The 12613-nt window shown below is 36.8% G+C and overlaps 1 protein-coding gene across 2 annotated transcripts in view; it reads right to left on the bottom strand.

Moving 5' to 3' along the window:
- Positions 1 to 3078: 3078 nt before the first annotated feature.
- LOC127452095 (cAMP-specific 3',5'-cyclic phosphodiesterase 4A-like) overlaps positions 3079 to 12613 on the bottom strand; it is an 88617-nt gene continuing 79082 nt past the window's right edge. For both annotated transcript variants that reach the window (XM_051717289.1, XM_051717291.1), the window contains 4 exons: positions 10914 to 11068; positions 10666 to 10788; positions 8662 to 8844; positions 3079 to 8570 (listed from right to left, as the gene is read on the bottom strand). In XM_051717289.1, the coding sequence (XP_051573249.1) occupies positions 8085 to 8570; positions 8662 to 8844; positions 10666 to 10788; positions 10914 to 11068 (947 nt within the window). In that variant the 3' untranslated portion in view covers positions 3079 to 8084. The remainder of the gene's footprint in view (positions 8571 to 8661; positions 8845 to 10665; positions 10789 to 10913; positions 11069 to 12613) is intronic.

Raw genomic sequence — 12613 nt, 5'->3', positions numbered from 1 at the left:
TTTTTTACGTATTTATCCCCTATATTAATGACCGCCCCATCACCTAAAATAAAAGTCTGGGGCAAAATGAAATTTGAGTTCCCAAAACGTCACACATAAAACTCTTAACACACCATCACCAAAAAACATGGGTTGTGTCCCCATTTTCTGATTTTACATCGATTATTGGACCCCCTCTAGATTGTATAGGCTTGGTCTTAAAGACACACGACACACTCATTGATTAAAGTTTTCATGGCTGACTGTGAATACTAAATTTCTGCAATGGCTTCTGAAACTTAAAACTATTGATTTTAAATGATGCCGCTAGGTGTCAGTGTAAGTCTAAGATGACACAAAGACAAAAGTTGTGCACCTTTAAACTTTTGGGCTACTCATATTTTTGACATTGTTTACCCAAAATACAAGTGTCTCAAACACTAATTAGCTATCTAGGCTGTTTGTGACCTATTTCATCGATTTTTGATTGAATTTCGAAATGACTATTACAATAGCTAGCTATTAATAGCTTTCACAATGTTTTTATGGTAATATCATCCACAGTAATATTTATATTTATCCAACATATCCTACCTCTTCTGCCATTACATTCCCTTACACTACCTGAATATAACAGATTTGTACATATGTGTGTGTATATATATATATATATATATATATATATATATATATATATATATATATATATATATATATATATATATATATATATATATATATATATATATATATATATATATATATACTGTTGAAGTCAGAAGTTTACATACACCTTAGCCAAATACATTTAAACTCAGTTTTTCACAATTCCTGACATTTAATCGTAGAAAATATTCCCTGTCTTAGGTCAGTTAGGATCACTACTTTATTTCAAGAATGTGAAATGTCAGAATAATAGTAGAGAGAATGATTTATTTCAGCTTTTATATCTTTCATCACATTCCCAGTGGGTCAGAAGTTTACATACACTTTGTTAGTATTTGGTAGCATTGCCTTTAAATTGTTTAACTTGGGACACATATTTTGGGTAGCCTTCCACAAGCTTCTCACAATAAGTTGCTGGAATTTTGGTCCATTCCTCCAGACAGAACTGGTGTAACAGAGTCAGGTTTGTAGGCGTCCTTGCTTGCACATGCTTTTTCAGTTCTGCCCACAATTTTTCTATCGGATTGAGGTCAGGGCTTTGTGATGGCCACTCAAATACCTTGACTTTGTTGTCCTTAAGCCATTTTGCCACAACTTTGGAGGTATGCTTGGAGTCATTGTCCATTTGGAAGACCCATTTGCGACCGAACTTTAACATCTTGGCTGATGTCTTGAGATGTTGCTTCAATATATCCACATAATTTTCCTTCCTCATGATGCCATCTATTTTGTGAAGTGCACCATTCCCTCCTGCAGCAAAGCACCCCCACGACATGATGCTGCCACCCCATGCTTCACGGTTGGGATGGTGTTCTTCGGCTTGCAAGCCTCACCCTTTTTCCTCCTAAAACATAACGATGGTAATTATGGCCAAACAGATACATTTTTGTTTCATCAGACCAGAGGACATTTTCCAAAAAGTAAGATCTTTGTCCCCATGTGCACTTGCAAACTGTAGTCTGACTTTTTTATGGTGGTTTTGGAGCAGTGGCTTCTTCTTTGCTGAGCAGCCTTTTAGGTTATGTCGATATAGGACTCATTTTACTGTGGATATAGATACTTGACTACCTGTTTCCTCCAGCATCTTCAAAAGTTCCTTTGCTGTTGTTCTGGAATTCATTTGCACTTTTCGCACCAAACTACGTTCATCTCTAGGAGACAGAATGTATGATGGCTGCGTGGTCCCATGGTGTTTATACTTGCGTACTATTGTTTGTACAGATGAACGTGGCACTTTCAGCCGTTTGGAAATTGCTCTCAAGGATGAACCAGATTTGTGGAGGTCCACAATTTTTTTTCTGAGGTCTTGGCTGATTTCTTTTGATTTTCCCATGATGTCAAGAAAAGAGGCACTGAGTTTGAAGGTAGGACTTAAAATACATCCACAGGTACACCTCCAATTCAGTACACCTCATATCAGAAGCTAATTGTCTAAAGGCTTGACATAATTTTCTGGAATTTTGCAAGCTGCTTAAAGGCACAGTTAACTTAGTGCATGTAAACTATATATATATATAGTTTATATATAGTAAACATATATATATATATATATATATATATATATATATATATATATATATATATATATATAGTCTTATAGTGTATTTCTATATATACTTATATTTTCTATTCGCTTTTTAATTATTATTCTATTTTTTTTAATTTTTTTATTATCTCTGTCTTGTTGTTGTATTGCTTGTGCAATGGAAGTTTCTGTCACCAAGACAAATTCCTTGTATGTGTAAGCATACTTGGCAATAAAGCTCATTCTGATTCTGAGTCGGACACAGGACACAGGAGCCAGGATGGACATTAGGCTTTTTATGGTAAAAGTGATGTAAGTATTGAAAATACTGTTAATGGTACAGTACATGTCAGTTTCTTGCAAACCCTGTTTTCCCATGGCACAACCACAGCCATGTTTCTGGCTACACCACTGGTGCTGATGCCCTTAAATTTACACAAATATTTCATATTTAAATGTAATAGCAATTGTTTCATTGGCAAAATGTTTTGTGAATTGACCAAGAAAAAACAGACCAAGGAAACAATGTCACAGGCCATTTAATTTAGAAGGTTCTAAATTAATTAAGCTACCAAAGATGTTAAAATAATCTTAATAAAACTACTTCTAATTGTAACAATAGTAAGCAATAAATCAATAGAACCTTTATATCACTCAAGACATTTATATTTGTCTCTACATTAGTCACCCTGTAGGTGACAATAAAGTGTCACTGTTTGAGCAAAACAGTATGCAAAATACTACTGAATTCTCTAAGCAGGAGGTTGTGGCATATATTAAAATTGTGTGCACTGTCAAAAGTTGTGTAATGAACCATACAAACTGGCTTTATGACATGCAAACAGTTATAGTAACATGCAGCTGCACATGGGAAAAATAAATGGGGAATTCTGATATTATTATTGCATTTATTAGAAAAATCATCCTTTATTTGTATTTTCAACACACTTTACAGTACTGAACAGTGAAAGAAAAAAAATATACTGGTATATATATATTTGTTTTTTATGTATAGCTGTTTGCTTATTAAATGCATTTTATTCACAAAATGACAACTCAGTTCTCTCAGAGGATAACATTTCATAAAAATAATATAATATAAAATAACTTGGACACATTATACACATTACAGCAATATAATGTACAAATATTACAATCATTTTCCTGTTTACTTTTTCATTTATATTATTACCATAACTTTTGAACAAGTAACATATTATTTAAAGCCCAGAGAATAATTTTATTGGAGAGTCTCATGAGGCATGACTTCACAGTACAAAGAAAAACTGTTCTCTGATTAAGCCATGTTTTCCTTCTGACTGTCACTTGGTTATTAACCTGACAGAAGTATTTAAAAAACCTATCAAAAGCCATTAGCATGTGGATTACTGGCACAGAGGAGCTGATGTTGCTCAGAGCTTAAGCAGAAAATGGCGTTTAGGACCAAAATAAAGAAGTTTGGCCCGAGCCATGTACCCTGTGCCACGCTATACATGAATCAGTATGTACCATTCCCCCTGATATCATCTCACAACCTACAGAAAAATAAAGTGCTGGTAAATACAAGTTTTAATAACCAATGAGTAGTCTATTTTCCAGTACAATTCAAACATACACATTTAAAGGTGGTGGGAGGTTTACTGAAATCCCCCAAAACAATGACAGGGAGATGAAGGAGAAATGAAGGGGAAAGTGAAATTCCACAATTCAACTATAGTTCATTACAACTAAAAGTGATTCATTGATTGATGACTGATTTTGAGAGATTTCAAATGTACAATTCAACATTACAGTATATACAAAACAAGCAGTGATTAGCCTACTATTTATATTAGATAGTAATTTTTTTACATTTTCAAACCATCAAACCAGAATGATACAAAAATAAAAACTGTACACAAACTGTTCAAAGAAAACAATTGTTTTTCCTTTTGATATCCAAAAAGAATGGCAGCAAGGAAATAACTTGAATAATTTCTTAATAAGAAACAATTGCTACAGTGTCGTGTTAAAATGGCAAATATTATTTTTTAGCTGAGCACTCACAACATTAACGAAAAGCCACACAACAAAGCATTGTTAAGGTAAGACAGGCAGATGTAGATGGGAATGTCGTCAATTCACACAAATCGATCGTGCAACCTTGGGCTTTCCTTCTGTTGTCCACTAATTAAAATTTAGACGTTATACCATAACATCCTCTAATCCTGTCAAAGACAAGTACAGTCATCACATATGTACCGGTATGACCTCATGTTTCTGCTCTGCAGGCACAGACTTGTGTAAAGCTAAGCTACTGACCAGCAGAAACTAGCTTGTCATTATTCTTCAAGAGGGATTCTTACAAATGCTCTGCACAATATAGCAACAATTGGTTCATTCAACTGAACTAAAATCAAACTGAAATTCTGAGAGATGAGAGAGAAGCAATATTGCAATTCTAACATCAACCTGAGAACTCATTCTCTCATTTTCATACTTTCTCCCTCTCTCATTAAAAGTTTGACATAAACAACTAGACAAAGGTGCCGGGTTATAAATACATAAGAGCAACAGTTAAATTTAACGGTATGACCTGTTTTCTCGCTCTTTAGACTGTTGTAGTAAATCTTGCCATGCAGAAAATACTACACTACACCTCCAGCTATGTCAGTGCAGATGGTACTATACGGTGTATTCACAGACATTATCAAGGCATATAGACATGAAACAAATACTCTGGAATATAATGCCAACATCTTATTACACCACAATGTGACAGGTAGAAACCCTGTAGTTGACATTAAGGCTAAAAAGCATCAAACTCAATATGGCTGCATGTTACACCCTGCACTTCTGTTCCTTTATCTGTCCTTCCAGTCTCTCAACATCAATCTCTTCCTCTCTTAGGGGCCGTTCACACCAAACAGTTTTTGCATCCGTCTGTGTTGTTTTACAATTGTTTTTTTTATTTGTTTTTTTTATGTAAACACGCACAAGATGGACGTTTTTTATCGTTGTGCCACATCTCACTTTTTTCCTCATCTCGTGAAGGAGCGCTGTGCTATTTTGATGACATGTCAAGTTAAAGTAATATTCCGGGTTTAATACAAGTTAAGCTCAATCAACAGCATTTGTGGCATAATGCTGATTACCACAAAAAAATTATTTGGACTCGTCCCTCCTTTTCTTAAAAAAAAAAAAAAAAACAGCACAAATCTGTGTGACAGTGAGGTTAAAATACTCACTGTTTTAAGTATAGCCACAGACGTAAACACTGTGTGTTAACATGATTTTACTGTGATAAAATCAATGACTAACCTTTTCTGTGTAAAGTTACATTATATCCAACTTGACAATGTAATGTCAACAAACCCTGAAACGACTGTAAAAATGGTGATTTAAACAACTTTACAGCTCAGTTTTAACAGAAGAATTAATGTAAGTGCTTTTATAAAATTGAAAGCTTCACATTTCTGCCTTTAAACCCTCAAACAATTGGTCCCATTCACTTCCATTGTAAGTGCCTCACCACAGCCTCGATTTGTGCTTTTTTAATAAATTAGGGTTGAAATAATTTTTTGTGGTAATCAACAATATGCCACAAATGCTGCTGATTGAGCTTAACTTGTATTGAACCTGGAATATTCCTTAAAGTGAGGCACTTACAGGTACAATGGAAGTGAATGGGGGCCAACCTGTAAACATTAAAATACTCACTGTTTCAAAAGTATAGCAACAAGACGTAAATAATATGCTTGTTAACATGATTTTAGTGTGTTAAAATCACTTACTAACCTTTTCTGTGTAAAGTTATAGCCATTTGGCATTATGCCACAATGCTATCAATTGAGCTTAATTTAAAGCTTAAAAATAACTTAAAACTTTGTTGCCATGACGACGTAAGGTCATAAACCCTAAAACCCTAAGATGTAAAAATTTTGATATAAACAACTTTACATCTCAAATAAAACAATAGTTTTGACAAAATAATTAAAGTAAATGCATTTCTAAGCTTCACATTTTTGCTTTTAAACTCCCATTCATTGGCATAGTGTTGGAAGTTGAAATACAGTCTTTGTGGTATTCAGCATTATGCCAAAATGCTGTCCATTGAGCTTAACTTAAAGCTTAAAAATAACTTAAAGCTGAAGTATGTAATTTCTGCGACACTAGCACCAACAAACAGAATTGCAAAAGCTTTCTGAATACGCCCTCCGTATGCTGTTGTTCAAACGTTAGATAGTCCCACCTCCAACTGATGCTGAGTAACGTTGTTGGGACGGGTCTAAGCAGGTCTCGCAAAACAAACACAGGCATTTTATAGCGCCACAGAGAGACAGTGTTTACAGTTTTCGAGAAAATTAACCTACAGTATGAATGGCTTACTTATAGTTTTCTCTGCATATTAAGCTGGGATAGAAGTATTTTAACACTGAAAAAGTTACATACTTCAGCTTTAAAGTTTTAAAAACGCACCTTGAGACACCTGTTTGCGCTGCGTCATGCTTTTTTAGTGCTAGAACACATTCAGTCTGAACAGCCCTTTAGATATGCTTTGTCTTACCCTGCACCTGTAGCCCCCACGATCGAGGCTTCACCAACTTACCAGTTAAGCACTCATTCCTTTGGCAAAATATAATGCAGTGTTTCTGTGGTGATGACAGGGAATGTATTACCAGTGTGAGTGGGTGAAGGTGGGAGAGTCTGTGTGAATGTGTGCTGCTATTGAGTAGACTCTGTCACTTTTACAAATTTGGCAGGAATGGATATAGCAAAAGAAAAACGAAAGAAGACAAAACATATGAAACAAGAATCCCATGGCTTATCCTCAAAAAGTGACTATCATTAATTATTCACATGGAAAGTGAGGGCAGTCCGTGAGCAATGATGTGATAAATCCAAAACTAGGCCCTAATTGCTCAGCCAGCATGAAAGCAACCGAGGAAGTCTGACAGATGAGAGAAGGAATTATCACAAAGACATTGTGAAAGACACTCCATGTCCACACAAAGCATAACAGATCATGATAAGATTGCTTAAAAAGAGACAATCAAAAATGAAGACAAAAGCAGACACTCCTGTCCCACGATGCATTGCTTCACAACAGCTCCAGAGTTGAAGCTGGTGGTACAGAAAGGCACACGGCCATCTCGCCCTGGTAGCACTCCTGGGTAAAGGGAAAGTGGGGTTGGGACCCACAAATAAATCATGCCATCAGTGCTTCCTCTTTTGCTCCGACATCCTTATCCCCCCCATAGTCTTCTGGACAATAGGCCAATCTTATATTTCTCTCCGCAAGTGTAATTGTGTTCTCTTTATGACAGAAATTGAAAAAAAGTCTCTCAGATTTCACTAATCACGATTACTGAGGATTTTAGTCCCTGTTTGAATGCTTTAAAAACAGATTATTGACACTGATACTCCATTTTTTGAGATGGCTTTTTCCAAAGAGATTCCTTTCAGATCCAAGCCCCCTGAACACATACACAGACACACAGCCGTGTGTTTGCATGTAGTGTGTGGATTCAGTATTTTAGGTTAAAACTCATGTGTGACTGTTAATTTGCGTATACACATTGATTGATGTGTGTGTGTGTGTGTGTGTATGTGTGGAAAATCCAGAGTGCTACTCTGACTTAATGGCCCATTACAAACCCCACCATAATTCAATTTCTCCATAAAAGCTCCTCCGCTCTGCTTGGATAACTCCAGCACACACTCGAAATCTACAGTTGCTGTGTTAAATACTTCTCTGATATCAATATTATTTTGTTCCCTTTTTTGAAAAATCAAATCAAATGTCTTATTGAATTGGTTAGCTATCAGAAACAGAAGAATCCTCTGTGAATAGTAGAGAGCAGGGACAGAGTTTTTGAAGTATGTCCCCTACTTAGCCCTCTGGGACTGACAGCTGTTTATTGAGTCTTGAGGATTATGTATCATCAGTAGGAGAGGACGACTTCTCCTCCTCGTCTGCCTCCTCCACAGGACTATCATCCGACTGTCTCTCGTCCTCCTCCTCGACCACTGACTGAACCTGCAGTCGTCTCCGTCCTGACCTCTCAACCAATACCTCTGTAACCTCCTCCTCGTCCTCCATTTTTTCTTCCTCCTCAATTTCCTCCTCTTTCTTTTCCTCCAGCTCCTCTTGACCATTGCTGCCAATATGGTTGTGACTGGGAGAGCCGTCGTCCTGTCCCGTCTCTCCCTCCAGGGTGAGCTCAAACTGGAATTTGTTTGTGCAGGATTCAAGCTCGTTATCTGGGCCGTCAGGCGGCGGCGAAGGGCTCTGGGGTATGGTGCTTTGGTACCAGTCCCGGTTGTCCTCGAGGGTGTCCAAAATTTCCTGAGCATCAGGGTGGACCAGGTCCCCCCAGGTTTCCCACAGGGGATGCACAATATAATCGATAAAGCCCACCTGATTCAGGAAACAGAGACAGTTTAGAAACTGTTGGAGAAGGCATGAAATTATATTTCTGAATGTTTGTGTGGGTGTTTTTTATGTGTACCTGACTCTTTTCCACAGATGCCGTGTGTTTGTCACACATGGGACTGATTTCCATCCCACGCTCTCGTTCTTTATCACCCTGCCGGAAGAACTCCTCCATTATGCGCTCAGTCCACTGCCTGTACACTGCCAGGGGCTTGGTTGGGTTACTAAGGTCAGCACAATGCACCATGTTCCTTAGGACCTATACACATATGCACACTTGTGACTAAGCAGTAACTCTTTTAGTCCATTTTACTCTTCTAGTCAGTTAGTTGGCTCTGTGTCGACTAGTCACGAATCACATGAATTGAGTCTCACTGTAGTTGTGTGACATTAATTACGTGTAATAAACTGTAACGGCCAAATATATTTACGATTATGTGAAAATAAATTGAACCCGAAGCGCTTTGCATCCATAAATCATGTATAGATTAAGTTATCATGACATCAACCAGCAGGCAACCACGCTTCCGGGTTCTTCAGAACAATTGCTTTTAGTTGAGGATATGAGCAGCGCTGTTGTTTTTAATAATCTATATAATGTAATAATGTTTGTTAATGTTGATAAACGTTCTTAAAAAGGGTGTTTATAGTTTATAGTAGAGGAATAAATGTAGGTTTGTTCTGAAATGTTTTCAAAAGCAGTTTAAACTTGATTCAACAGACCTTCAGGACCTTCATTTCGGGGATGTAACAGGTTGATGAACGCACATCCTCACACATTTAAAACACTTCAAAAGCCAGAGCTATGTCACATAAAAATGAAAACTACCATCAGACATGCAATATGCCTCTTTACTGCTTAGATGATGGGTCCACATAGAGTAAATAATAAAAGTATTTGACTTATTTAAATTTCAAACATAAAGGGATAGTTCAACAAAAAAATGAAATTCTCTCAACATTTACTCACCCTCATGCCATCCCAGATGTGTATGACTTTCTTTCTTCTGCTGAACACAAATGAAGGTTTTTAGAAGAATATCTCAGCTCTGTAACTCCTCACAATGCAAGTGAATGGGTACCAAAATTTTTAAGCTCCAAAGAGCACATAAAGGCAGCATAAATGTACAGTAATCCATAAGACTCCAGTGGTTAAATCTATATCTTCAGAAGCAATATGATAGGTAGAAACAGATCAATATTTAAGTCCCTTTTTACTATAAATTCTCCTCCCTGCCCAGTAGGTGCCGATATGCATGAAGAATGTGAAATGCCAAAAACAAAAGAAGAAGAATGTGAAAGTGGATATTTATTGTAAAAAAGGACATAAATGTTGATCTATTTCTCACCCACACCTATCATATTGCTTCTGAAGATATAGATTTAACCACTGGAGACTTATGGATTACTTTTATGCTGCATTTATGTGCTTTTGTAGCTTCAAACTTCTGGTCACCGTTAACTTGCATTGTATGGACCTACAGAGCTGAAATATATTTCTAAAAATCTTCATTTGTGTTCAGCAGAAGAAAGAAAGTCATTCACATCTGGGATGACAAGAGAGTAAGTAAATGAGAGAATTTTAATTTTTGGCTGAACTATTCCTTTAATAGCTAGTTTCGATTGAATTTTAATTGATTGAAGATATTTACTGCACTTAAGATATAAATAAACAGAACATGTTTTAGAAGTGTTACATAATTTGTATTCTCATTTCCTTTCACAAACAGCCAGTACATTCTGCGGTAGTGGAAACAGGGTATGGTTCATCCAGTTAAATCTAACATGGTGCGGTGGTATAAGATGATCGTTAGATCATATCTGACCTCATTTCTGCCACAGCTGCACTTTGGAAATTAAATATAGCTGCTTCATTCAATTTGAATGAAGTGCCCGTTGAAAGCAATTCTTTTATAGGGTGCCAATAGAACCCACCAAGTGTTTGTTTGTAAACAATAACTTCATCTATAACCACACTGCGCTGCAGACAAGCTAGACAAAGGTATAATATTTATCAACCACCCTGAAACAAATGAAGTGTCACCCAGAGGCTGACAGAAACCATAAGCAATGGGTTTACCTGTATTCGGTCATTATAATGGTCCAACATCAACACTCCTGAGCTGGTCACTTTCTTGGTTTCCACCATTGTCTTTAGATCTGCCAGCAAGCTCATATGCTTTGACATGTCTGTCGCCAGAACCTGAGAAGACAAGTAGGACCATGCACACAGGAGTTTAAAAATGTAGCCCTTCAATAAATTGTATAAATAAATTCAATCAATTTAGGCTCAGTGCAATAAGAGGATTGGATTGTACAGCATCTCACCATGTCGATGACCAGTTTGCGCAGACTCTGCCGTTGTCGTTTGGTAAGGTTTTGAAAAATGTCACAGTTCTCCTCATGCAGAAGCTTGAAGCCTACAGCTAGGTGGTGGTTCTCCAACACAGACTCATCATTGTACATTAATGCCAGTTCAGAGTCTGCGAAAAAGAGCAGACAATGCTATCAGAGGATTTTGTGATGCACTGAATCTGTTCTCAGATACACTCACCAAGGGCATAAACTAACATCCCATTCTTGTGATGTTTTTAAATACATATATATTTGTCTTACGGTTAGTACAAATTAATCAAAATTCCTATTACAGTCCTTGCAAGGCAGCCCTCAAAACTCCTCAAACATTCTGGTTAGGATTTATTCTTAAAGTATTAATATGCTGCAATTAAAGTTGCAGAAAAAGTCAGATTTCCCTGAAATAGGTGTCCTAAATATCACAGCTGTCTCTGTGATAGTGTTAGTATCTGTAAACAGAAAACTAGAATCTGACCGATGGCCACAGTCCGTTTATTTTTTTTTAGCCAATCAGTCAACCATTTTTGCACAGGGAAGCCCATAAATGGGACGCAGGAAGCTGAGAGCATAGTAATTGAAGCGAAGTATGCAAGAAAAGCAGCATGTTCAGTTTCATAAGCAGTTGTAATTTTGTCAGTTTGCTGGTGTGAATGCTATTTTGCTACCGTTGCTTTTGACAACTTTTTTGACAACACTGAGATGACGCACTGCTACTCTCGTGCTCCATCTATAATTACAAGAGTAAAACAGTATCTATTGAGGGTGTGGTTTTGAAAAGACGGAGCGTGTTTTATTCAGTGGTCAAAATCTGGCTGAAGGTCCAGAGTAGCTAACATTACTTACAGCACCTTTAGTTCAGTCTGAACTGCTTAACTGCTTAACATACAGACCCCATTCAAAATTTGTTTTGTAGATAATTTCAGCCTTAGGTATATTTTTGTTTTTATATATATATATATATATATATATATATATATATATATATATATATATATATATTTTAAGAAAATTATAATTACGCATGCAGTGCTGGACTTAGCCTCAGATGGCACGCCCACGGACTGCCCACAGTCCATTCTCTAACCGTCTGATGCATATAGCACACAAAACTGGAAATGCTTTCTCGAGCAACTCAGCGCAAATCTGATTGTATGGTTCGATGGATCTTACACGAGTAGACGCACACAAGACATTTCATCAGTCTGCCGGGAAGCCGAGTTGTGTTCACAAGTTTCCGCATTGATAGAATGAGCGATTTTGAGGATGAAATAATCACAGAATTTGTTCAAGTTCGCCAGGTTAATGAAATCAAATCTTTTAAAGATATTCAGAGTTTCGTTTAAGGCACGTAGCAGAAAGTAAAGCAGATATTCACGAACAGAGCTGCATTTTGTTCTTTGTTTACTGACTTATGTTTGTGAAATTCTCTATAATTAGGTTTTCTGTGCTGTACTAAGACTCTCTACACATTTTCTGATAGTCTCCTTTGTGTTTTCTGTGTAATCGCCGGCATTATATAAATAATTTTTTCCCTCATGTTGGCCTTTTATTATGGTATGATATCTCCGATAACCTCGCCACTAAACACCCCATAATGACAAAACCAACTGTGATAAGTTGCTTTACATGTCAGTTAGAGGGCTTTTCCTGTCTAAATGGGTGGTTCTTTGCTA

Source organism: Myxocyprinus asiaticus, chromosome 14 (assembly GCF_019703515.2).
Source record: "Myxocyprinus asiaticus isolate MX2 ecotype Aquarium Trade chromosome 14, UBuf_Myxa_2, whole genome shotgun sequence".
In the NCBI taxonomy this organism is placed as follows: domain Eukaryota; kingdom Metazoa; phylum Chordata; class Actinopteri; order Cypriniformes; family Catostomidae; genus Myxocyprinus; species Myxocyprinus asiaticus.
This window is presented reverse-complemented; position numbering and strand designations above follow the sequence as displayed.